Source organism: Scyliorhinus torazame, chromosome 3, assembly GCF_047496885.1.
Source record: "Scyliorhinus torazame isolate Kashiwa2021f chromosome 3, sScyTor2.1, whole genome shotgun sequence".
Classification (NCBI taxonomy): domain Eukaryota; kingdom Metazoa; phylum Chordata; class Chondrichthyes; order Carcharhiniformes; family Scyliorhinidae; genus Scyliorhinus; species Scyliorhinus torazame.
In genome coordinates, this window is record NC_092709.1 from 335,139,023 (window position 1) to 335,165,679 (window position 26,657).

The window sequence follows — 26,657 nt, forward strand, 5'->3', positions numbered from 1 at the left end:
TCCCAGCCTGGCCAGACGGCATATTCCTATCAGATGCAAGGTTCTAGTTTCACACCATCACCAGGTATTTATGCGAGCAGCAATTCTGTTTCCAATTCGACAAGCTTCAACGGTTCTCAGCAGGATCACCCTTCCAGCACAGCACGTGGCCAGAACCAGTATGTACAGTCTTATCCAACTTCAACATATGGCACATCCATGACCTTGAAAGATACTGTTGATGGTACCTCTTCAACGTCAACACCTTATCAGCTACGTGATGCCATCCGACAGCACCATCACAAACATCGAAAAAAGAAAGGGACTCCAAATCAGACAGCGAAGTGATTTGACCAATTCTTGATTCCTGTGGCACAGGGACGTTGATGGCGTTCATAACCAAGAGAGACATTTTACCATGATGATTGATGGTTTATGGACTCACATGAATGATTTGGACATACTGTTTAATCACTGTTCCCATGACTTGTATATGCCTTACCTTATCTACCTGTTCTTTGTTCAATTTTCTTAAAGTGTACAGAAAATATGAACATATAAAAAAGGGGGGATGTGGTGATGTGCATCAATGTAAATACATGTAGGCTAGCTAGACACTAGAGCAAGCACCAGAAACATTACACACACACACACTCAGCCAATAGATCAGTTAGATAGGAGACGGCCAATGGACATTCACGATACACAAGGAGGTGACACGACCACAGGGGGCATTACACCAACCCATATATAAAGGACACCACACACATGATCTGCCTCTTTCCACTGGAGACAGTCAGTGAGTAGAGACACAGGGTTGATTCAATATTACACCTACCACGTGGATTGCAGCAACTGGTTAGTCAGTCTGGGTAGCTATAGTAGGATTAGCAGTAGTGTTGAACCCGAGTAATAGAAGGGTAAATAGTTTAATAAACGTGTGGAAGTTATCTCCACGTCTGAACCTTCCTTTGTCAAGTGCACCACAAGGAAGCTGCTTATGTTACACCTACAATATAACACTCAGTGTCTTGGCCTCCACAGCTTCTTGCGGCAATGAGTTTGTGATAACCTGCCCTGATCCTAATGGTTGGGGACAATTGGTCACCCGTGTTCCTTGGGGAATATTAGCTCCCCCAATGAGAGTGGTTGGGGCAATCATCAGCTGTGCAACTAGATAAATAGAGCTGGCCAGTGTGGTATCAGCTAGGAAGAGAACCAGTAGTGGACTACTAACCTTGTGTACATATTCTTTCCAAAAAGTTACTTCCTGTTTGACTACAAATTTGTGCTTGATTCTTCGTGGCCCACACAAAAGAGTTCCACAGATTCCCCACCTTCTGACAGAAGAAATGAATGAAATGAAAATCGCTTATTGTCACAAGTAGGCTTCAAATTAAGTTATTGTGAAAAGCCCCTAGTCGCCACATTCCGGCACCTGTTCGGGGAGGCTGGTACGGGAATTGGACCCGCGCTGCTGGCCTTGTTCTGCATTACACGCCAGCTATTTAGCCCACTGTGCTAAACCAGCCCCTTCTCATCTCAGTTTTAAAGGATCGTCCCTTCAGTCTGAGGCTGTCCTACACGTCTTTCCTGCGAGTGGAAACATCTTTTGCACATCCACATTATCTAGGCCTCTCAGTGTTCTGTAAGTTGGAATGAGATCCCGGTCATCCTTCTAAACTCCATCAAGTACAGAACCAGAGTCCTTCACCGCTCCTCATATGACAAGTCCTTCATTCCCAGGATCATTATTGTGAACCTCCTCTGGACCCTTTCCAAGGCCCACACATCTTCCTTAGATACGGGGCACAAAATTGCTCACAAAATTCCAAATTAACACCTCGGCTGTTTCCTTGTCCCCCATAACTATCTCACCAGAATCATTTTCTAACGGGCCTATGTTCACGTTGACCTCTCTCTATTTATAAATTGAAAGAAGCTCTTATTGTCAGTTTTTATATTCGTCGGTATTTTACCCTTGAGGGCATTCGGCCCTTTTTTGTGATGTAGTTTTCACTGGCAAGACTGGTATATATTCTGCATCCCTGGTTGCCTGAAGGAAGGTGGGCATTCCAGTAGTGTAAGAGTAAAAACAGTAAGGGTGTCTAGACCACTTCAGAGGGCAACTAAGGTTCAACTGAGTTGCTGTGCGACTGGAATCATACACAGTGTAAGACAGATATCACCCTTTAAATGAACAAGTTGCTTTTATGACAATTGCACAGCTTCATTGGCACTTTCATCGATACCCAGTTTTTTATTTCCTGATCTTTCTAAAGTGAATTCATATTCTCAAAGTCGGGATTCGAATTCATGCTGTCTGCATTATTGGTTCACAGGGAACACGAACGTTGACTTCGACCTTTTGGATGCAATGGCTTTTCTTGAGGCTGTAAATTTTACAGACCTCTGAATTACTGGCCTGGTGACACAACCATTACCACACTGTATCTATGAATTTCCCCAGTTCTCGGAAGGGAAATCCATACACATTCATCATGGACGAGAAGCAAGAAATCGTTTACAGAGCAAGAATTGTGGAAGCCTTGGACTGGGTTGGCAGTTCTGACTGGTGAACAGCGTTTCAGTACAAACTGAATCAGGGCAGGGAAAACAAAGGGAATCATTTAAAAACTGCACCTCCCGGTGGTTCATCGAATTAAGCTCACTAACATGGGTGGGTTTGCCAGCCGTTCCTGTCAGCGGGATCATCGAATCCTGCCGATAGTGACACCCAAACGTGCGAACAACGGGAAAAGTGGCAGGATGGGAGGATCCAACATCGGCTTAAGGTGGGCCATCTCCACCGCCGCAGCATACTCCACGGGTGCTGTGTGCGGCGGGGGAGAATCCTGCCCCACTGGACGATTGAGTCTTATATCACATCTATCAGAACTAGTTAGTTCAACCATGGTGAGAAACATTAGCGCATAATTGCTGGACCGAAGTATTTAAGGGCGGCATGGTAGCACAGTGGTTAGCATTGTTGCTTCACAGCTCCAGGGTCCCAGGTTCAATTCCCGGCTTGGGTCACTGTCTGCCTGCACGTTCTCCCTGTGTCTGCGTGGGTTTCCTCCGGGTGCTCCGGTTTCCTCCCACAGTCCAAAGATGTGAGGGTTAGGCGGATTGGCCACGGTAAATTGCCCTTCGTGTCCAAAAAGGTTAGGTGGGGTTGCTGGGTTAGGAGGATGGGGTGGAGTTGTGGGCTTGGGTAGAGTGCTCTTTCCAATGGCCGGTGCAGACTTGATGGGCCGAATGGCCTCCTTCTGCACTATAAATTCTATGTAAATTCTATGATTTAGGTGGACATGTCATTGGAAATAGTGATCATGGCATTTCAATTTAGTAAGTGGAGATATTAATTGATAAGCCCAGTGTTGAACTCCCCACCCACCGGAAGGATTGCATTGATTCGTATTGAAAGAGGTTAGGGAAGAAAAGTCGAAGCTTCATTGTGTATCGATAATAATCCATTCAGAAAGGGTGCCAGAGAACGGGTGCAAATTGATAATAAAAAAGCATCTAGGGACCAAAGATATAATAGAGTAGACAGCACAGATTTTAAACGAGAATTCAACTTTATTGAATTCTTCAGAGAAAGAAAAACAGAAAGAGTAGGTAAATGTAATATATTTGGGATTTCAAGAGGCCATCGATGAAATACCGTATAATAGATTCTTGACTGAGGTAAGGATTTGTGGAGTGAGTGAACAAGGAACAGAATGGAAAGTGTTATAATTCTAGTTGGTGTTGTAACTGGATGGGAAGATCCCAGAATGGAACCCAGGCTTAAAAGACTGTAACTTTTACCTTTTTTTGGAAAACGTGGATGAACAGTCACAGGACAGCTAATTAGTTTTAACAACAAGAAAAAAACATTTATTCCATATAAAAAATAGATTATTGTCTAATCTGCCTTTACTCCCTCCTTAGTTTAAGAAATACACACAGATTTTAAGATTAACACGGATCATAACGTACATCTCAATGGTGTCAGTAATGCAAAATCCCTTTTTAAAAAAAAATATATTTATTAAAAGTTTTTTAACACAGTTTTTCTCCCTAACAAACAATAACCCCCCCCCCCCCCCCACCCCCTCGTAACAGAAAAAACCCAGAAATCGCGCAGAGCAAGATATATACATGGCAAAATTATATATTTACACAGCTTTGTACACTGGCCCTCACCCGTACGGGCCAGTTTCCCCAACCCTTCATGTTATCTCTTGCTGCAAAATCCCTTTTTGCACACAGTTTGGCTGTGGTCAGATACACTCTCCGTCGGAACCTTAATTAGTATCTGTGCGGTTCTCCTCGGAATCCCCCAGATGATTGTCTTGTGAGAGTTTCCAAACTCCACTCCCAAAACCATGCTTTACAATCGTATTTCACAATCATGTTTTCCATTAGTGGTTTGCTTTTTGGAATCCAGTCCAGGTTTTCCAAATACCTCTTTTAAACAAATCTTCGCTCCACTTTTAACAGCAAATCTAGGGCTGGATTCTCTGAGCATCCGTGCTGAAATCACGATCGGCGCGGAGTTGGAGAATGGGCGTCAGTGACGAAATCCGGTCCTGCTCAGCTCCTGCGATTCTCTGGTCCTCGGAGAATCGCCGCAAATCGTGTGTGCACGGTCTATTGACAGAGGCTCCCGTGGCGATTCTCCCAAGAAAACTGGCTGGATTCCCGATGGCGTGGTTCTAACCACGTTTTGCCTGTCGGGAATGGCCGGTGCAGGCTGCAAATTCAGTCCGCGGCCGCCCTGGTGAGAGCCGGGGGGCGGGGATTCTTCACCAGGGGGGCCTCACAGATGGCCAGGCAAGCTATCGAGTCGCACTGATCCGCGGGCGCACGCGATCTCGGGAGGACCTACTTCGTTCATCATGGCCTGTGGTGTGAGTCCTCCATGTAGCTCAGGGAGGTCGTGCCAGGTCGCTGCCGTGCGCATGCGAGGACTCCCGAATGGAAGTGCAGGGTCCCGTATCCGCAGCCAGAGCTGTGAGGTGCACTCTGGGGCCCTGCTAGCCCCCTGCAGGTAGGAGAATCACTCTTGACTTTCAAAGCCCAAAGTGAAACGCTAGCGTTTTGATGCTGGTGTGGGGACATAGCCCCATTATTGGAGAATCCCGCCCCTATTATTCAGGATTTACACCACCTCCTTTCGGATTTATTTGTCCTGACTGCTGTGCAAACTGTTCACCATTACTTTCACTCCCAATTCCCAGACTCTTGAAAAGGACCAAACTTTTGATTTATCTCTGAAGTCTGCTTCCCCATTTTAAATCCAGTTACTGCAATTGTCTCTTTAACTCATGATACTTTGTTTAGTTTTCCTTGCATTTTTCTGAATAATATGTCTGATCACTTAACTCCCATGTATTTAAGAAATGTCTGCCCCAATTCTCTGGTAATCCAAACTGTAACTAGTTCTTTGAGAAGCCTACCTCTTTGCAACTCCCTTCCTGTCCAGTCTTTCTTGTAGCAGAATTGAGAGATGTTCACTTCCTGAGGTCATTCTTCAACTGCAATAAATCCAGCTAAAACTAAAACTTAAACATTTTTCTACCTTAAAAAGGCTTCCAGTTGCTAAGCAGCATTCACATACTTCTGCTGGCTTATTTACTCTGAATAGCGTAGCGCTCTCTAAGCACAATAGAAACACAGCTGGAACTTAACCCACCCCAACACATACAAACACCTTTGTCCAGCATGAATTTAACTAAAGGTTTTACACTTCCAGGCACAGAAACAGTAAATTAAATCCACTTATTTCTAATGTTTACCAATACAAATATCAATCCCTTAAAACCACCTTTGTTTTCCTCACAATAATAATGCACTATAAAACAGAGAAAAAGTAGCAGTTAAGGGTAGCTACTGAGGTTGGCAAAAAGTATGAAGCAGCGTGTCACAAGAATGAGTGCCGGGACCACTGATGTTTTCCAAATGATTTGAACTCCAGAATTGAGAGTACAATTACAAAATTAGCAGACAACAATTGGAGTGGAGGTTATGGTTAAGGCAGAGGACAAGTGCAAGAAAATATACAAAGACACGAACAAACCTACTAATAATAGGTGGGAGGATGGGACGAATTTGGAGAACAAGTAGGAAGAATATGGAAAATAAGACTCCAAATGAATAAAGGAGCAAAGAGATCGAGAGGTACAGATTCACAAATCGCTAAAAAAGGGCCACAGAGTAATCAGACGAAAAATCAAACAAATCGAGCACTTGGGGTTCATTGTTTTAGGAATAAAATTGGAAGATAGGCAAGTTATGTTCAGCATAGTTGGACCACATTTTCAGAGTACTGTGCACAGTTTCAGTCTCCATATTTCAAGAAGCCGATCGAGGCACTGGAGAAAGTGTGAAAAAGATTTCAAATGATAATACTAGAATTTAGAAGTTACACCTATCTGGGAAAATACACAGGCTGTGGCTCCTTTCGCTGGAAAAGGAGGATGACCTGACCGAAGACTTTAAGATTCTGAAAGATAGAGATAGAAATGGTATTTCCATTAATAGGGAAGCCTACAATTAAGGACCACCAATATAAGATAGACACCAAAAATCTCGATAGGATACACAGGGGACACTTATTTACCCAGTGTGTGGTCGGATGTGGAACTTGATACCACAAATAATAATTTAGTAGTTGAGACAAACATCGAGATGCATTTAAGGGAATTTAGATAAGTACCTGAGAGTAAAAGGAATACAAGAAAATGCATATTTGGTTAGACAAAGAGAGGTGGGAGGAGGATTGTGTGGAGCATAAACACTGGCACAGTGTTTGTGGTGTACATTCTAGGTAATGACCACCATTTTACACCCATAATAATCCATAAAACAAATCAGATGGGTGACCATATGTAAGTGTTGCAAAACCTCCAGGGTTGCCCTGGAGACCCACAGGGATTAATAATTATTCTCCTGGGCACTGCTGTGAGCGCCAGGGATTAATATCAATCATCGTCATCTTGTCACGCGTGCTCTGCCCAAAGGCAAGTCCATATTGTCTACTGATGCTTCATCCTGAGCAGGTTTTCTTTGTATTCCGCCGCCTTCCACCATAAAGAGCAGGGTGAAGATATGGATAGTAAAACAATTTTATTTTTTATTGGTTAAAACAAATATTGGGAATGGGGATTTTATGGGGCAGTTGGAGGTGGGAGGTTACTTGATGGAGCCTCCAGGAATATGTTGAATCAGATATTGGTCAAGGGAGAAATGATGACCAGACGAACCAGGGTCTCATCCACAGCATGACTGCACTGGAGGACCAAACTAAGCCAAAAGAAGGACTTGCTTGAAGGTAATTTAATATAGGTGGATCCAGAACAGGAATAGATTTGAATGGGTTGTTGTAATTCAAAACAGGAGATATTCACGGTGTGGAATAAAGTGTCATAGGTATTGTGCGGAAAAAGTGAGTTTAATTTTCTTTTAAATTCTAATAATAATGTTTATTAGTGTCACAAGTAGGGTTACAATAACACTGCTATAAAGTTACTGTGAAAATACCCAAATCGCCACACTCCAGCCTGTTCAGATACACTGAGGAAGAATGTCCACTTCACCAAACAAGCATGTCTTTTGGGACCTGTGGGAGGAAACCAGAGCACCCGGAGGAAACCCAAGCAGACACTGTGATACATACATAGATGCATATAATAGATAGGAGCAGGAGGCGGCCTTTTCGTTTTTCGAGCCTGCTCTGCCATTCATCACGATCATGGCTGATCATCCAATTGATTAGCCTAATCCTGTTTTCTCCCCATAGCCTTCGATCCCATTCACCCATTCAAGTACTACATCTAGCCGCCTCTTGAATATATTCAATGTTTTAGCATCAACTACTTCCTGGGTAATGAGTTCCACAGGCTCACCACTCTTTGTGTGAAGAAATGTCTCCTCATCACTGTACAAAATGGTTTACCCTGAACCCTCAGACTGTGACCCCTGGTTCTGGATACACCCATCATTGGTGACGTCTTCCCTGCATCTACCCTGTCTAGTCCTATTCGAATTTTGTAAGTCTTTATCAGATTCCCCCCTTATTCTTCTGAACTCCAGCGAGAACAATCCTTATCTAGTCAATCTCTCCACATATGACAGTCCCGCCATCCCTGGAGTCAGTCTGGTAAACCTTCGCTGCACTTCTTCAAGAACAAGAACATCCTTCCTCAGAAATGGTGACCAAAACAACATGTCCCTGCTCCTGTATTTGAAACCTCTTGCAATGAAGGCCAACATACCATTTGTCTTCTTTACCGCCTGCTGCACCTGCATGCTTACCTTCAGCGGCTGGTGCACAAGGACACCCAGGTCCCGCTGCTCGCTCATTTCTCCAAATCTACAACCATTCAGTAGTAATCAGCTTTCCTGTTTTGCTTCCAAAGTGAATAACCTCACACTTATCCAAATTATACGGCATCTGCCATTGATTTGCCCACTTGCCCAACCTGTCCAGATCATGCTGTAGGATTTCTGCATCCTCGTCACAGTTCACCCTCCCACCCAACTTGGTATCATCTGCAAATTTTGAGACGTTACTGTGGTATTATAGGTATTACGGTACCTGATAGACTAAAGCACCATTGGTGGAAACTGTATGCTTTCTACTGGTTAGAATGTATGATAGCTCCGCCCTGCTAGGCGGGGTATAAGAACCAGTGCCGCCCCAGCAGTCTTCATTCTGTACCTGAGCTGCTGGGGGAAACATCTAGCTTATTAAAGCCTTCAGTTGGACTACAACCTCGCTTTAGTGGTCATTGATCGTGCATCAATTTAATAAGCTAGTTTTTTTTAAGAAGAAAGGATGGAGCTCCGAATCAAGCCGGAGTGTCTGCAACTCAGCCCCCACGCGGCGAACTCAGCGGCAATCTTGAAGCACTGGCTGGCGTGCTTTAAAGGGTATCGCGGGACGGCCCAAAACGCACCCACGGGAGAGCAGAAACTGCACGTCCCGCACTCAAGGGTGAGCCCGGATATTTACACCCTCATCGAGGAAGCGGAAGACTTCAATGCAGCAATAGAGCTGCTAAAAGGACACTATATTCGCCCAGTAAACCAGGTCTACGCCCGGCACCTGCTTGCAACAGGGCAACAAACCCCTGGGGAATTGCTGGAGGAATTCTACCGTGCACTCCTGGTGTTGGGAAGAAGCTGCAGCTGCCCGCAAGTTTCGGCCAGCGAATACACGGAACTCTTAGTCCGGGATGCTTTCGTGGCAGGTATGCTATCTTCACAAATCCGTCAGCGTCTGTTAGAAAAGGACACCCTGGGTCTCAGGCACGGGCCCTTGCAGGCTCCCTGGACGTGGCCTCCAGGAACGCCCGCGCTTACGTTCCCGACCGGGCGGCAGCCCCCTGGGCAGTGTGGAGCCCCTCCGCGGCCAACCCTGAGACTTCCCCCATTCCCCCACAGGCCTGCACTGCAAGGCGGCCTGGCACCCCTGCCAGCACTGCCCAGCCCGCGCATCCACATGCAAGGGATACGGCAAAAAGGGCCATTTCGTGGGGGTATGCCAGGCCCGTGCGGTTGCCGCGGTCTCCGGCGGCGAATGCGGACCGCAACCACAAACCTCTCCACGGGCCCCGTGCGGCCAGCGGTCGCTGCCATCTTCATATTCCAGGGCCACGTGCAGATCCCGGATGCCGCCATCTTGTTCCACGGACGCCACGTTGGAGGGATTGGCGCCGCCATTTTGTGCATCCTTAGCCATGTGCGACCAATGGGAGCCGCCATCTTGGATGAACCCCCAGGACCCCAGCTCAGCTGACCACGCACTGCCCGAAGAGAACTCTCAACTGCTGCGATTAGTCTCGGTGATGCTGGATCAGTCTCGGCCATGAACACTCTCATCTGCTACGACGACCGTATTCATCAACGGGCACGAGACGTCATGCCTAATCGACTCTGGGAGCACGGAGAACTTCATACACCATGACACGGGAAGGCGATGTTCTCTCTCATCCATCCCATTAATCAAAAAATCGCCCTGGCTTACGTTTCACACTCAGTGGAGATAAAGGGGTTTTGTGTAACAAACCTCACAGTCCGGGGAAGGAAGTTCAAAAATTTCCATCTCTACGTCCTTCCCTCACCTCTGCGCGTCTACACTCCTGGGTTTAGACTTCCAGTGTAACCTTCAAAGCCTGACCTTCAAATTCGGCGGCCCTATACCCCCCCTTACTGTCTGCAGCCTCGCGACCCTCAAGGTCGACCCGCCTTCCCAGTTTGCAAATCTCACCCCGGATTGCAAACCCGTCGCCACCAGGAGCAGATGCTACAGTGCCCAGGACCGGATCTTTATTAGGTCAGAGGTCCAAAGGCTACTGAGGGAAGGGGTCATTGAAGCCAGTAACAGCCCCTGAAGAGCTCAAGTAGTGGTGGTAAAGACCGGGGAGAAGCATAGGATGGTCATCGAATACAGTCAGGCCATCAACAGGTTTACGCAGCTGGACGCGTACCCTCTCTCCCGCATATCCGACCTGGTAAACAGGATCGCGCATTATAAGGTCTTCTCCACGGTGGATCACAAGTCTGCCTACCACCAGCTCCCCATCCGTACTAGTGACCACAAATACACTGATTTTGAGGCAGATGGGCGGCTCTATCACTTCTTAAGGGTTCCCTTCGGTGTCACCAACGGGGTCTCGGTCTTCCAGCGCGAATGGTTGACCGGTACGGTTTACGGGCTTCATTCCCGTATCTCGATAATGCCACCATCTGCGGCCATGACCAGCAGGACCACACGCCAACCTCCGAAAATTTCTCCAGACCGCTAAAATCCTTAACGTTACATACAACAAGGATAAATGCGTGTTTAGCACCGACCGCCTAGCCATCCTCGGCTACGTAGTGCGAAATGGAGTGATAGGCCCTGACCCTGAGCGCATGCGCCCCCTTATGGAGTTCCCCCTCCCTCACTGCTCCAAGGCCCTGAAACGTTGCCTAGGGTTTTTAAGCTACTACGCCCAGTGGGTCCCAACTACGCGGACAAGGCCCGTATCGTGATCCAATCCACAGTATCTCCCCTGTCGATAGAGGCCCGCCAGGTCTTCAGCCGCATCAAAGCAGACATTGCAAAGGCCACGATGCACGCCATCGATGAGTCCCTCCCCTTCCAGGTCGAGAGCGATGTGTCCGACGTAGCTCTGGCGGCCACCCTCAACCAAGTGGGCAGACTCATGGCCTTCTTCTCCCATACCCTCCATGCTTCCGAAATCCGCCACTCCTCAGTCGAGAAGGAGGCCCAGGCCATAGTAGAAGCTGTGCGACATTGGAGACATTACCTGACCGGCAGGAGATTCACTCTCCTCACAGACCAAAGGTCGGTTGCTTTCATATTTGATAATGCACAGCGGGGCAAGATAAAAAAACGACAAGATCTTGCGGTGGAGGATCAAACTTTCCGCCTACAACTACGAGATCTTGTATCGTCCCGGGAAGCTAAACGAGCCTCCTGACGCCCTGTTCCACGGCACATGTGCCAACGCACAAGTGGACCGTCTCCGAGCCCTCCACGAGGACCTCTGCCACCCGGGGGTCACTCGCTTTTTCCACTTTATCAAGACCCGCAACCTGCCCTACTCCATCAAGGAGGTCAGGACAGCCACCAGGGACTGCCAAATCTGCGCGGAGTGCAAACCGCACTTCTACTGGCCAGAGAAAACACACCTGATAAAGGCTTCCCATCCCTTTGAACGCCTCAGCATGGACTTCAAAGACCCCCTCCCCTCCACCGACCGCAACACGTACTTCCTGAACATGATTGACAAGTACTCCCGGTTCCCATTCGCCATCCACTGCCCCGAAATGACCGCAACCACCGTCATCAAGATCCTCCATAGCATCTTTGCACTGTTCGGGTTCCCCGCTTACATACACAGTGATAGGGGGTCCCCCTTTATGAGCGGCGAACTGCGTCAATTTCTGCTCAGCAAGGACATCGCCTCGAGCAGGACGACCAGTTACAACCCCCGGGGTAACGGACAGGTAGAGAGGGAGAACAGAACTGTCTGGAAGACCGTCCTACTGGTCCTACGGTCCAGGAACCTCCCAGTCTCTCGCTGGCAAGAAGTCCTCCCGGATGCCCTCCACTCCATCCGGTCACTGCTTTGTACGACCACCAATCAGACACCTCACGAACATCTCCTTGTCTTCCCCAGGAAGTCCTCCTCTGGGACCTCCCTCCCGACCTGGCTGGCAGCACTCAGGCCCATTCTGCTCCGAAAACACATGCGGGCGCACAAGTCGGACCCGTTGGTCGAGATGGTCAATCTTCTCCACGCTAACCCCCAGTACGCCTACGTGGCGTACCCCGACGGCCGATAAGGCACGGTCTCCCTACAGGACCTGGCACCCCCCCGGAACTCCACGCACATCCCAGCCACCAGTCCCACCCTCCCTTCCACTGCAGCACCTTACAGGAGGATCGGCCCTTCCGCCGGCCCCGTCTAGGCCCCCCACCCACCGCGCCCCCTGCAGACGCTCCCTTCCCAGATCAACCATTTTCCCCACCAGCGCCGTCTAGGGGTGCCGATGCTGCCATGGAGATCGAAGCCACGCTCCCGGAGTCACAGACGCCCGAGCCTCCACCGGAGTCACCACCGAAGCTCCGACGATCACAGAAGACGACCAGGGCCCCCAATCGACTGATTGCTTAATTTTAATCATAAACTGTAAATATAAACCATCAAATGTACAGAGCTTTCAGAATTGTAAATAGTTACTAAACATGTACGGAGGTATTACGGTACCTCCATAACTAATTATACCACGTTGCCATGTTTTGTATTTTCAGGCCACCACCCCCGCTGGACTCTTTTTTTTAACAGGGGGTGAATGTGCTATTAAAGGTATTACGGTACCTGATAGGCTAAAGCATCATTGGTGGAAACTGTATGCTTTCTATTGGTTAGAATGTATGATAGCTCCGCCCTGCTAGGCAGGGTATCGGAAACAGTGCCGCCCCATCAGCCTTCATTCTGCACCTGAGCTGCTAGGGGAAACATCTAGCTTATTAAAGCCTTCAGTTGGACTACAACCTCGCTTTAGTGGTCATTGATCGTGCATCAGTTACATTTTGTTCCCTCATCCAAATCATTAATACATGTTGTGAATAGCTGGGGTCCCAGCACCGATCCCTGTGGCACCCCACTAGTTACTGCCTGCCAATTTGTTTTCTCTCTGTCAACCAGTTTTCTATCCACCTCAATACACATCCCCCAATCCCATGTGCTTTAATCTTGCACAATAATCTCTTATGCAGGCCTTTGTCAAATGCCTTCTGAAAGTCCAAATATACCACATCGACTAGATCCCCCTTGTCAACTGTATGAGTTACATCTTCAAAGAATTCCAACAGATTTGTCAAGCATGATTTCACTTTCATAAATCCATGCTGACTCTGACTGATCCTGCCACTGTTTTCTAAATGTTCTGCTATAAAGTCCTTGATAACGGATTCAAGAATTTCCCCCATTGCCGATGTTAGGCTTACTGGTCTATAATTCCCTGTTTTATCTCATCCTCCCTTTTTGAATACTGGAGTGACAGGAGCTACCCTCTAACAGGGACTGTTCCAGAGTCTATAAAATCCCGGAAGGTGACCACCAATGCATCCAGTATTTCCAGAGCCACCTCCATAAGCACTCTGGGATGCAGATTCTCAGGCCCTGGGAATTGATCCGCCTTCAATCCCATCAATTTTCCCAGCACCATTTCTCTACTAATATTGATCTCCCTCAGTCATTTCCTCGCATTAAACCATTTATTCTCCAACATTTCTGGTATCTGATTTGTGTCCTCTTTTGTGAAGACAGAACCAAAGTATGTATTCAATTGCTCAGCCATTTCTTTGTCCCTTATTATGCATTCCCCTGTTTCTGTCTGTGGGGGACCTACATTGGTCTTTACCGATCTCTTTCTCTTCACATATCTATAGAAACTCTTAGTGTCAGTCTTAGTGCAAGCTTCCTTTTGTACTGTACTTTCCCCTTCTTAATCAATACCTTGGTCCTTCTTTGCTGATTTCTAAACTGCGTACAATCCTCAGGCCTATTATTTTTCTTGGCCAATCTGTATGCTGCTTCCTTTGACAAAGGGTCATCTGGACTTTTCTCTCTCGACAGATGCCTCCAGACCTGCTGAGATTTTCCAGCATTTGCTTTTTGCTTCTTCCTTGGATCGGATACTATTCCTAATTTCCTTTGTAAACCATGGATTGGCCCTCATAACCATTTTGCTTTTGTGCCAGACAGGAATGAACAGTTGCTGGAGTTCCCCCGTGCGTTCCTTGAATGTTTGCCATTGTTTATCTACTGTCATCCCTTTAAGTAACTCCCCCCAATCAATCAAGGCCAACTCACACCTCATACCTTCATAGTTCCCTTTATTAAGATTCAGCACCCTCGTTTCCAAATCAACGACTTCACTCTCCTTCTTGATAAAAAATTCCATCATGTTATGGTCGCTCATCCCCAAGGGGTCTCGCACAACCAGATTGGCAATGATTCCCTTCTCATTACAAAGTACCCCGTCGAAGAAGGCCTGCCCTCTAGTTGGTTCCTCCACATATTGGTCGAGAAAACCATCCCGTATACACTCCAGGAATTCCTCCTCTACATCATTGTGGGAGAATGTGTAGAATTCCAAAAAGCTAAAGTAAAGAGATTAAGTTAACAATTCTGGACGGGAGCATTTCTAAAGGCTGAGACAATGGAGCATTCAAAGGGAAAGAACATATTTAAGGAGATGCTGAAATTTATGGGGGAAGACCTCAGCAGACCACAGAAATCACTGGACAGCTCCCAGCAAGCAGTGTGAACAAAGTCAGATTTGGAAAACCAGTTGCCATTAACCTCAGAGGGCACCCCAAGAGAATTAAAATCGCTGTGTGGAAAAAGTTACAGGACTTTTATAGAACCCAACATCTGTGAGGTGTTGCTGAACAGATGTAGAATGTTAGCTCAGAAGGCAGTTAAATTAAGATTGTTTGGAACTGCATTCAAGTGTTGGTATCTGTGAAGCCATTGGCCTATTTTAGCGAAATTCTATTTCTTTTGGTCATTTTTTACTATTTCTTAATGAATAATGACTTTGCTATGAAATCATCACAAGTAGTTGGGGACATTATTTATGGATTTGAAAACCTTTCCTCATATGATGCAAATTGCAAACTCAAAAACGTGAGGGCAGTTGTTTTAAGTTTCCCTTCTGGAATTTGAACAGCTCAGCACTTACCATCAGCTATGCCCTTAACAAGTAATTCAGAGGCCCAGGCTAATGCTCGGGGAACACGGGTTCAAATCCCACTATGATAGCTGGTAGAATTTAAATTTAATTAATAAATCTGAGAAGTTGTGGCCTTGGTTCCTCTCCCTGAAGACTGTAGTCCTTGCGGTGAACCATAAAGATTCGGAATTCTAGGATAATGGTTCAAGGATGATGATGGAAGTTCCGGACGCTGAAACTATTTGTTTAAGCTGGGAAATATTCCATTCTCACGGATGGCAAGCTCTCATCAGAGTGGCATTTTGGGTTTAAAAAAAGAAAGTGCAGCGTAACTTTTCATCAGCAGCTGATATAAATGAGAGCGCCCTGGGATCAGGATATGGGATTGGTATCAATACTCAGGGATACTGCACCTATTACATAGACATAGAACATACAGTGCAGAAGGAGGCCATTTGGCCCATCGAATCTACACCAACCCACTTAAGTCCTCACTTCCACCCTATCCCCGTAACCCAATAAACCCTCCTAACCTTTTTGGACACTAAGGGCAATTTATCATGGCCAATCCACCTAACCTGTACGTCTTTGGACTGTGGGAGGAAACCGGAGCACCCGGAGGAAACCCACGCAGACACGGGGAGAACATGCATACTTGGCACAGACAGTGATCCAGCGGGGAATCGAATCTGGGACCCTGGCGCTGTGAAGCCACAGTGCTAGCCACTGTGCTACCGGGCGTCTGTGCTATTGTTTGGGTATTATTGATACAAAATGATTGCTATACTTGGTTAGCTAATAGCAATTGTAATTCATTGAATGAAGATATGTGATGTGATAAAAGGTCATGTGAGTAAAAGATTTCTTTCTCAAAATTAACTCAAGACAACATTATTTTATAACATAAGAACATAAGAACTAGGAGCAGGAGTAGGCCACCTGGCCCTTCGGCCCTGCTCTGCCGTTCAATAAGATCATGGCTGATCTGTTGTGGACTCAGCTCCACTTTTCCACCCGAACACCATAACCCTTTGTTCCTTTATTCTTCAAAAACTATCTATCTTTATCTTGAAAACACTTAATGAAGGACCCTCAACTGCTTCACTGTGCAGGGAATTCCATAGATTCACAACACTTTGGGTGAAGAAGTTCCCCCTAAACCCAGTCCTAAATCTACTTCCCCTCATTTTGAGGCTATGCCCCCTAGTACTGCTTTCACCCACCAGTGGAAACAGCCTCCCCGCATCTATCCTATCTATTTATTTATCTTATCTATTCCCTTCAGAATTTTATATCTTTCTATAAGCTTTCTATGGCATCCTTCTAAATTCCAGTCCCAGTCTACTCAACCTCTCCTCGTAATCCAACCCCCTCAACTCTGGGATTAACCGAGTGAATCTCCTCTGCACACCCTCCAGCGCCAGTACGTCCTTTCTCAGGTAAGTAGACCAAAACTGAACACAATACTCCAGGTGTGGCCTCACATACACCTTATACAGTTGCAGCATAACCTCCCTAGTCTAAACTCCATCCCTCTAGCAATGAAGGACAAAACTCCATTCGCCTTCTCAATCACCTGTTGAAATTTTGTATCCAAGCTGAGGGATGTACCCTCCCTGTTAAATTTTTGAATGCGAGTTACGATTTGCTTCAGTACCGAGTCAAAGATTTGTCAATCCTGAGAATGATATATCAATGAAATTAGATGGAGAAATGTGGGGAGGTGGCCCATATGGAGCTGCCTGTTTTTATGCTGTAAATACTGTGAAACAATATCCTTGTTATTTAATGGCCCCCTACTTTCATACTAAGGGGCTCCTATAGTGCAGGGAGTAGCATCACTGACTTTGAGTCAAATACGCTGGGCCCGAGTCCCACCCCAGGACTTAATGACCAAGGAAGGTGTTTTTCTTAATTCATTTACAGGATGTGGGCTTCACTGGCTAGGCCAGCATTCCTCCTTGAACCTCTGCAGTCCATGAGGTGTAGGTACCACCCACAGTGCTGCTAGGCAGGGAGTTCCAGGATTTTGACCCAGTGACAGTGAAGTAACGGCGATATAGTTCCAAGTCACATGGTGTGTGGTTTGGAGGGCAACCTCCAGGTGTGGGGCTCCCGTGTGTCTGCTATCCTTGTCCTTCTAGAGGGTAGCAGTCGTGGATCTGGAAGGTGCTACCTAAGGAGCCTCAGTGAGTTGCTGCAGTGCATTCTTGACATCAAGCTGCAAGTCCTTCCATCACACTCCAATGGTAGGCGGTAGGCGAGGGAGAAATTTCTGGTGAATCCATTGTTCCAGACTACACTATGCATGTAAAAGTGTATGTTACCACAGCAACCCGGAGTCCTGAGTGAACTGTAAGTCGCCACCACCGCCACTTTTGTATAGATGTCTGGCAAAGATGCAATCAGACTTGGCTAAGGTTCCCTCTATAGCTGCCAATACCTACTGTGAAGATTCACACACAAAGAAGGGTCATTGAAGAAACATATCACAGGACAGCCAGAATGCACTGCATGTGGGTGGTGGAAACAGTAACCTTCAAAAAGAAAATTGCTTCCAACGTGAAAAGAAAATATCTTCAGGGCTCGAGGCCTAGGGTTTTCAAACTCAGGGTCACGACCTGCGGGTGAGTCATGGCGTTCTCGATCGCGGGAGGAACGCCCAACGGCCGCGACTGGCTTTTAAAAATGCCGCCGCAACGGACTTTTGAGATTGCCGGCCATCCCGCGCATGCGTGCCGGATCAAAGAGTGCACAGAGCCGGATCCAGCGGGGGGGACAGCCTCCTCCTGACCTCAGCCACTGTCCAGGGCCAGTTATTGTTAGCAAACAACGGAGTCCTCCCATCGGAAGCGGCGGCAGAGAGCTGGTCACTGACGTCACATGTTCTGGACGCGAGGGAGATACCTCCATTTTGCAGCTGCCAGCAGTGCGGGTGTGAACTCCAGGGCCTCTGGTGAACAACCCATGAAGAAGAAGCTGAAAACAGGATGATTACCTGAGGTGTGGGTTATTAATTGTACCATTGCAAATCAGGATTCAAAGTTCATGTGTGATACATTCAGGGAAGCACTGGCAAATGAAAGTTTAAAACCCTCAAAACTTCAAAGACATTTGAAGACTAAACATGGCGAGTTTGAGGACAAACCTCTTGATTTTTTTCAATGGGTGCATTGAGATCTTAAATCATCAGCGGAGGTCATTATCAGAAATGTAACATTGAATAACAAAGCAAGTGGGATCATGAGGACCAAGCTTGCCCACCTGTCACATTGAAGGTAAAATGGTGGGTCATGAAGGTCGGCTGATGTGGGTCGCAAAGGTCAGCTGGCGTAGGTAGTGAAGGTTGGCCAGCGTGGGTCCCAAAGGATGGCCGGTTGGTAAAAATGGGTCCCGGGCAAAAATGTTTGTAAAACACTGCTCTCGGCAAAGAGCAGGGAAACGGATAGCTTTTTTCTTAAAGACCCAGCACACACATGGTGGCCCAGGTGGCCTCCTTTTGTCACATTGATTTCTGTCAAAAGTAAAAGCTGGGGAATAGAGAGTGATTGCAAAAAAGTGCTGAATATTGCTATTTTGATCAGTAACTTTACCCCTTATGTGATTTCAGGTGTTTCTCATTGGGCTGATAGCAGACAGGAAGTTCCAACACTTCAACGCTGTCCTTGAAGCCTACATCCGACAGCACTTCAGCGCCACCTTGGCTTATAAGTATGTCCGACAGAAAAGTAATTGTGTTTTTGTTCAAAGCAAGTTAATGTTTAAGTCGCTCAATCCAAAGTTGATGACTTCGATTGTATCTGCAACTCCGGAGTAGAATTGGGGCAGTTCTCGGTTGAAGAGAAAGACTGTGGTGAGGTTGGGTCAGAAAGAAAGAACTTTGTTACAAAGGGTTGCATGGGAACCAGCCGTATGATGCGACCATCAATTCACACGAGATGGAGAGTTGAAGTGAACAGTGGCTTTAATCAACTAGAACTGTGCCAGCCTGCGACTGCTCTGCACTGAGAGCCGCCTACAGGGCAGCTGCTCTATATACCTCCCCTCAAGAGGGCAGAGCCAGGGGCAGAGCCCACAAGGGCACCAACATGATACAAGCGATGTAATACAATACAATGGTCCATAGGTGGAGCCCACAAGGGCAACAACATAGCACAATGCAATACAGTGGTGAATGGTTGCCATAATACGTTCACCACACCGTGTAATGGAAGTAGAGGGACATGATTGACAAGAGATCCCCTGCCAGTTCCTACAGTTAACTCAAGGTGCAGCTATATTAAGAATGTGAGTGAAAGATGGGAAGAGGCCATTTTGTAAGAAAGCTCACCCTTCCTGTGTTCCAGCTATCACAGAATTTAGTGCAGAAGGAGGCCATTCAGCCCATCGAGTCTGCACTGGTTCTCTTAGAAAGAGCACCCGACCCAAAGCCCACACCTCCACCCTACCCCATTACCCAGTAACCCCATCTATCCCCATTACCCAGTAACCCCACCCAACACTAAGGGCAATTTTGGACACTAAGGACAATTTAGCATGGCCAATCCACCTAACCCACACATCTTTGGACAGTGGGAGGAAACCGGAGCACCCAGAGGAAACCCACGCACACACGGGGAGAACATGCAGACTCCACACAGACAGTGACCCAAGCCGGGAATCGAACCTGGGACCCTGGAGCTGTGAAGCAATTGTGCTAATCACAATGCTACCGTGCTGCCCCTAATGTTCTGAATGCTGCTAACTTCTTGCCCCACTTCTCTGCTGCTAGAGGGAGCTGATTCTAGGCACTTGCCAGCCTTCATGTGAGAAAGTTTCACCAAGTATCTTTCAATTCCCGTCACGGCCTCCCTGAACAGGTGCCGGAATGTGGCAACGAGGGGCTTTTCACAGTAACGTCATTGAAGCCTACTTGTGACAATAAGCGATTATTATTATTATTAGGATATGATATCAAGTTCCACGAACTGTTCATTTTGAAATGAGACTTGGAATTTAACTTTGCCAAGCCTTTTATTGAACAGATCAAGCTGTCTGTGATCTAGAACACGCTGCCTGAATGGGATTTTCTCATAATCTGTCAGTGCGTCGGGTTCTGGCTGAAAACCGGCCTGTATCTCTCCAGATGCACAGCCCAGTTTTCAGACCAGATCTTCAGCTACTCTGACAAAGGAGATCAGGGGGTGTGGTTTATACGGTCAGTCTAGTGGGGCTCCACAGAGATCAGAGCATCATCTTTAAAGGGCGCCCAGATCAGCACAGAGGTTAAACTCCCCTCAACTCACCACCCACCACCACAAATGTATTGGGGGATCGCCCACTCCCAAATGCACTATTATTGGGCACCATCACCACCCCCACCTCCCCCCCCCCCCCCCCCCCGCTCCCCGCACCGCACAATCTGCGGGGGTTGTCCACCCTAAACACTGCGTGACCACCGCTTACCCTGCCATCTCCCTCACTGCCAGATCTCCCCCATCATTGTTCCCTCCCCCCATCACTGCGAAGTCCCCCAGTCCCCCCTTCAAAGACCTTGGTGTTCACCCCCCCCCCCCCCCCACCGCGTAATACACAGACACACACATACATACATAACAGGAACCCCTCCAATAGGCCCGCCCTGGCACTGACCCCTCGCTCAGGCTGGCACTGCCAGGTGAGGCACACTGGCATTGCCACCTGGGTGCCAGCCTTGCATTGCCCAGGTGATGCTGTAGGCTGGCATGGACATTGCTAGGTAGACACTGCAATGGTGCCGAGCTGGAATATTTTGCGGCTGCATGATCGGGCCTGGGATGCCCTGCGTGGGTGTTGAGGGAGGGGGGCAGGAGGGTCCGGGGGCCATCCCAAAGTGCGCTTGGGCTTGGGGGAGCTGCTGGGGATGCTTGGGGGGCCTCTTGCCACATTAGGGAGTTCAAGCGAGCGGAGGACCTCAGTGTGAAAAATGGGGCTATGTGCTGCCTCGACTGTGCGTTCCCGCTGAGGTCTCTTATACAACGCGAATCATGTTTATAGCCATGTGTTTCTCGGCGCTTCAAGCTCTGGGAAACCTGCAGCTAAATGCGCACAATGGGACTTTGATCCCAATTAGTTGAATGCCCATCATAGGGCAGCACGGTGGCACAGTGGTCAGCACAGCTCCAGAGTCCCAGGTTCGATTCCGGCTTGGGTCACTGTGCGGAGTCTGTATGTTCTCCCCGTGTCTGCGTGGGTTTCCTCCGGGTGCTCTGGTTTCCTCCTACAGTCCAAAGATGTGCAGGTTAGGTGGATTGCTAAATTGAGCTTGGTGTCCAAATAGGTTAATTGGGGTTACTGGGTTACAGGGATAGGGTGGAGGCGTGGGTTTAAGTGGGGTGCTCTTTCCAAGAGCTGGTGCTGACTCGATGGGCCAAATGGCCTCCTTCTGCACTGTAAATTCTATGATCTATGATCATCGCCTGCCTTGAAGCACCAAAGTTAATATTACTGCTAAGTAACATTCCATTGAAAAGTGGGTTACCTTTTTTCCAAATTCAGACCAGACAGGAGAGGTGGGTGGTGATACAGAGTTAGCAGAATATATAGAGAGATTTGTTGAAAGAATACAAGACAGCAAATGCATTCAGTGACGTATGAAGCTATCAGGCCAATAAAGTGCAGTCAATGTTGTAACGTAGGAGGTAAGGGACCTCTGAAAATGTGCCGTGGGATATTTTGGCCGGGATTCTCCTTTCCGGGGACGAAGTCCCTACACCGGCGGGAAAACCAGCGGCAACGACTCCGGCGTCAACTGGCCCCAAGGTGAAGAATTCTCACCTGTCTAGGTGCACGGCGGAGGGGTTGGCGCCGCTCCAGCCGGCGCCGAAGGGAGTGCACGGGTTCGCGCATGCGCCAAAGGGCCGGCGTGATCTCGCGCACGCGCGGAACCGCCAGCGTGCTTTGGCGCATTGCAGGGTTTCTCTTCTCCGTGCCAGCCATGGCGGAGCCCTACAGGGGCCGGCGCGGAAGGGAGGAGTGCTCCCTTGGCACAGGCCCACCCGCAGATCGGTGGGCCCCGATCGCGGGCCAAGCCACCGTGGGCCCCCCCCCCCGGGTCAGATTCCCCCGCGCCCCCCCGAGGACCGCCCCAGCCAACTTACCTGGTCCCAGCGTGTGGGACCTTACGTAACCCACGCCGGTGGGACTGGCCAAAAACGGACACCGCTCAACCCATTGGGGCCCAGAGAAATGCCGTGGGGGGCCGCCACCAACGGCCCCCGACCAGCGTGGCGTGAACCCTGCCCCCGCCTGAAAAATGGCGCCGGAGGATACGGCAGCCGGCATCGGGACGGTGGGCCGGGGTTCGTGCCGCCCCCCCGTGGTTTCTCCGACCGGGGGGAGGGTCGGAGAATCCCGCCTTTCAGTCCACGTAAGATGGAACCCCAGTTTAACATCTCATCTGAACGTACTGAACTAGAATTTGGGGATTTTTGTGTTCAAGTCTTGGAATGGAACTTAAACTACAACTTTGGAGGTGGCGGCACAGTGGAATTGTCACTGGACTAGTAATCAAGAGAGCCAGGGTCATGCTTTGGCGAGCCGGGTTTGATTCCCAGCATGGCAGATGGTCAAATTAGAATTCAATAAAAATCAGGAATTAAAATGTCTAATGGCAACGGTAAAACCATTTGTTGGACAGGATTCCTGTCAGTTCTGAGGACATTGTGTTACATTAAAGCTGCTGTAAAAATATAAGTTATTGTTGTTGTTGGATTACACAGAGTGAAGCTTCTCGAAGCACTCCAGGATAGAATAAAGCTCTGGGCTTGTTACAATAAAGATCTTTTTCCACACTCACTGTGAGGATGGGGATTTCACTGAAGCCTCCTTGCCTATTAGTTCCCTACAATGCAGGAGGAGGCCACTTGGCCCATCAAGTCTGCACTGACCCTCTGAAAGAGCACCTGACCTAGGCCCACTTCTCCGCCCTATCCCCATAACCATACCTAACCGTTGGACATTCAGGGACAATTTAGCACAGCCAAGTCACCTAACCTGCACATCTGAGAGAAGAAGCAGGAGCACCCTGAGGAAACCCACGTAGACATTGGGAGAAAATGTGAACTCCACACAGTCACCAAAGGCCGTAATTGAACCCGGGTCCCTGGGGCTGTGAGGCAGCAGTGCTAACCACTGTGCTACCGTTCTGCTTGATTGTCCATCACCATTTCATAGGACCATAAGACATAGGAGCAGAAATAGACCATTCAGCCCATCGAGTCTGCTCCATCTGTATCTGTTCCAAGGATCCAGAGCACCTAACACAACAGGTATGGCTGGGCTGATTGTGTGGGATCACTTCACAGGGAGATGATGATGGCACAGTGGTATTGTCACTGGGCGAGTAATCATGGGACTCTGGGTACTACTCTTTGAACCCAGGTTCGAATCCCACCACGGCAGATGGTGAAATGTTAATTCCATAAAAGTCTGGAATCAAAAGTCTAATCATTGTCATTAAAACTTATCAGGTTCTCTAAATTCCTTTAGGGAAGGAAATCTGCTGTTCGTGCCTGGTCTGGCCTGCAGCAATGTGGTTGACTCTTAACTGGCCCAGCAAGCCACTCAGTTCGAGGGCAATTGGTGATGGGCGACGGCCACATCGCAATCAGAAACGAGAGTCCTGCTGACAAAGCCATATCATCGAATCATAGAACCCCGACAGTGCAGAAGGAGGCCATTCGACCCCCCAACCCTGTACTGGCCCTTGGAAAGAGTACCCTACTTAAACCCACGCCTCAACCCTATCTCTGTCTCCCAGTAATCCCACCTAATCTTTTGGACACTAAGGGACAATTTACCATGGCCTATGTAACCCTGTAACCTAACTTGCACATTACTGGACACGAAGGGGCAATTTAGCATGGCTAATCCATCTAACCTTCACATTTTTTTCGGTCAAATCTGAGTTGAACTTGTCGCTAATGTAGGCCGTGAATGAAGAATGTTAACCCAGGCAAGCAGGACACGTGCGAGGGTGCCAGGTTTCAGCAAGTCTCCATGCTTTCTGGAACGGGTGGGGAGGGGGTGGGGGGGAGGGAAGAGGGGGGGGAGGAAAAGCAATTGACAAATGGTAGAATATTCCACACTGTTTCGTTGTCTCTAACTCTAGAACTTCTCATCACAGGAAGCTGCTGTCCGTGCTAACAGGTTACGTCGACATTGCAAGCCGTGGCTTGGAATGTGAGCCTTTGAAGCGGGCCTTTAAAGCATTGGAATACATCTTTAAGTTCACAGTCCGGTCAAGGTGCCTCTACTCGCAGTGAGTCCCTCTCTATTACCTGCTCATATCATTGAGCAATCACCTAGCATCATAGCTGTATCGATTCTGAATAGTAAACGCTTCTGCTGTTGCTGCAAACTATTAGAAAGTGAGTAACTCATTTGTTAAATGTCCGTTAAATGCTTAAACTGGCCGGCAGGTTTTGCCAAGGTTCTGTCTTTCATCGTTGTCATGATATTCAAACACACACATCATGATAGACACACCAACAGACAAATCAGAACACACAACACCACAACCAATGACAGAAAGATATAAAAGCACAGACACGACCCCCGGTGGTCAGTATTAGCTGCAGAGGAGGACCAGGACAGACCTACTACACGACACACTCAGGGAGACAGCACGTGCAGAGTATCCAGAACGAACTGTATTATAAGAGTTAAAATAAAAATAGAGTTGTACCACATACAACTGTGTTGGCTCATCTGTGCACCAGAGCACCCAACACCACAATCGTCAGGTGCCTTTCAAAGGCGGCTAATCTGGAATTCCTTGGATACTGCTGCTGGTTAGTTTCTGGGATTTAATTCTAAATTATCCAGCCAAGGTCAATTGCCTGAAAGTCCTTTCTATTTGTCAGCAGCGTGGGACTTATCACAGAATTTACAGTGCAGAAGGAGGCCATTCAACCCATCAAGTCTACACCGGCCCTTGGAAAGAGCACCCGACTTAAACCTACGCCTTCACCACCCTCTCCTCGTAACCCAGTAACCCCACCTAACCTTTTGGACACTAAGGGGCCATTTAAATTGGCCAATCCACCGAAGCTGCACATCTTTGGGCTGTGGGAGGAAACCGAGCCCCCGGAGGAAACCCACGCAGACACTGTGAGATCGTGCAGACTCCGCACGGACAGTGACCCAAGCCGGGAATCGAACACGTGTCCCTGGCGCTGAGAAGCAACAGTGCTAACCACTGCGCTACCGTGCCACCCATTTCACATGAACTGAATTCAGGCATGACTCAGGGAATCGTACTGCACATGAGGAGGCCATTCAGCCTATCGTGCCAGTGCTGTCTCTTCAGAAGAGCTATCCAACTAAGGCCACTCATCTGTTCTTTCCTCAGCTGACAATGGCTTTCCGCCTCCAATTCTTTTATGAAAGGTTCTACTGAATCTGGTATTACTCCCCTTTCAGACTCTGTACTGCAGATCATCGTAGCTCACCACTGCATAGAAAAACAACCTCCTCGTGACCCATCTGGTTATTTTGCCAATTATCTCAAGAGTTTCATTGCTAATTTTTTTAATGTAGAAGTGAAGTAACAATGACTTTAATCATTCTCTTTTTCACGCAACTATCTCATTCCCTGTAAGAAAATTTGTGGTGGGGTAATTTGACTTTGTGCGATGGTATAAAATGGATGTTTTTTTTATTTCAGTCTCCATTAAACATGTCACCTAATCAAGTCAAGTCAAAAATACACCATGGGTTTTGCCTCAACAAAAATCCTGACAGAAATTCTACACGTCAGCCGCCCTCTGCTTAAAGGAATGATTTCTAACCATTCCTTTCACTCCTCTTGTGGGAACCAGTGAGAACAATCTGTCACTCCTCACCTTGTCATCACCCTTCATAAGCTTGAAGACCTCTACAGGTCATCCCCTTAACCTTCTCAACTCAAGGGAAAATAAGTATATTGTCTCAAATTCCTCTTCATTTCTATCACCCTCATCCCTGGTAACTCCCTCATGAATCGCTGCTGCACCATTCGCTTTTACATTCTTCCTACACTTTCTCACAACCCAATTGAGTAGAATGGGCCTACATTCCCTGGATAATAAAAGCAAAATACTGCAGATGCTGGCATTTTTTAAAAAAATTTTGAGTACCCAATTCATTTTTTCCAATTAAGGGGATATTTAGCACTGGCAATCCACCTACCCTGCACATCTTTGGGTTGTGGGGGTAAAACCCACACGAGCACGGGGAGAAATTGCAAACGTCACACAGACAGTGACCCAGAGCCCGGATCGAACCTGTGTCCTCAGCACTGTGAGGCTGCTGTGCTAACCACTGCGTCACCGTGCTGCCCTCTGGATGCTGGAAATCTGTAATGAAAACAGAAAATGCTGGAGAAACTCAGCAGGCCGGGTAGCATCTGTGGAGAGTTAACGTTTTGA

General features: G+C 47.8%; 1 protein-coding gene across 1 annotated transcript in view; it reads left to right on the top strand.

Moving 5' to 3' along the window:
- Positions 1 to 26,657, top strand: part of LOC140409300 (dedicator of cytokinesis protein 2-like) — a 1,572,852-nt gene that overhangs the window by 466,976 nt on the left and 1,079,219 nt on the right. The window contains exons 21-22 of the mRNA XM_072497681.1: positions 18,839 to 18,939; positions 24,374 to 24,508. Of these exons, the coding sequence (XP_072353782.1) occupies positions 18,839 to 18,939; positions 24,374 to 24,508 (236 nt within the window). The remainder of the gene's footprint in view (positions 1 to 18,838; positions 18,940 to 24,373; positions 24,509 to 26,657) is intronic.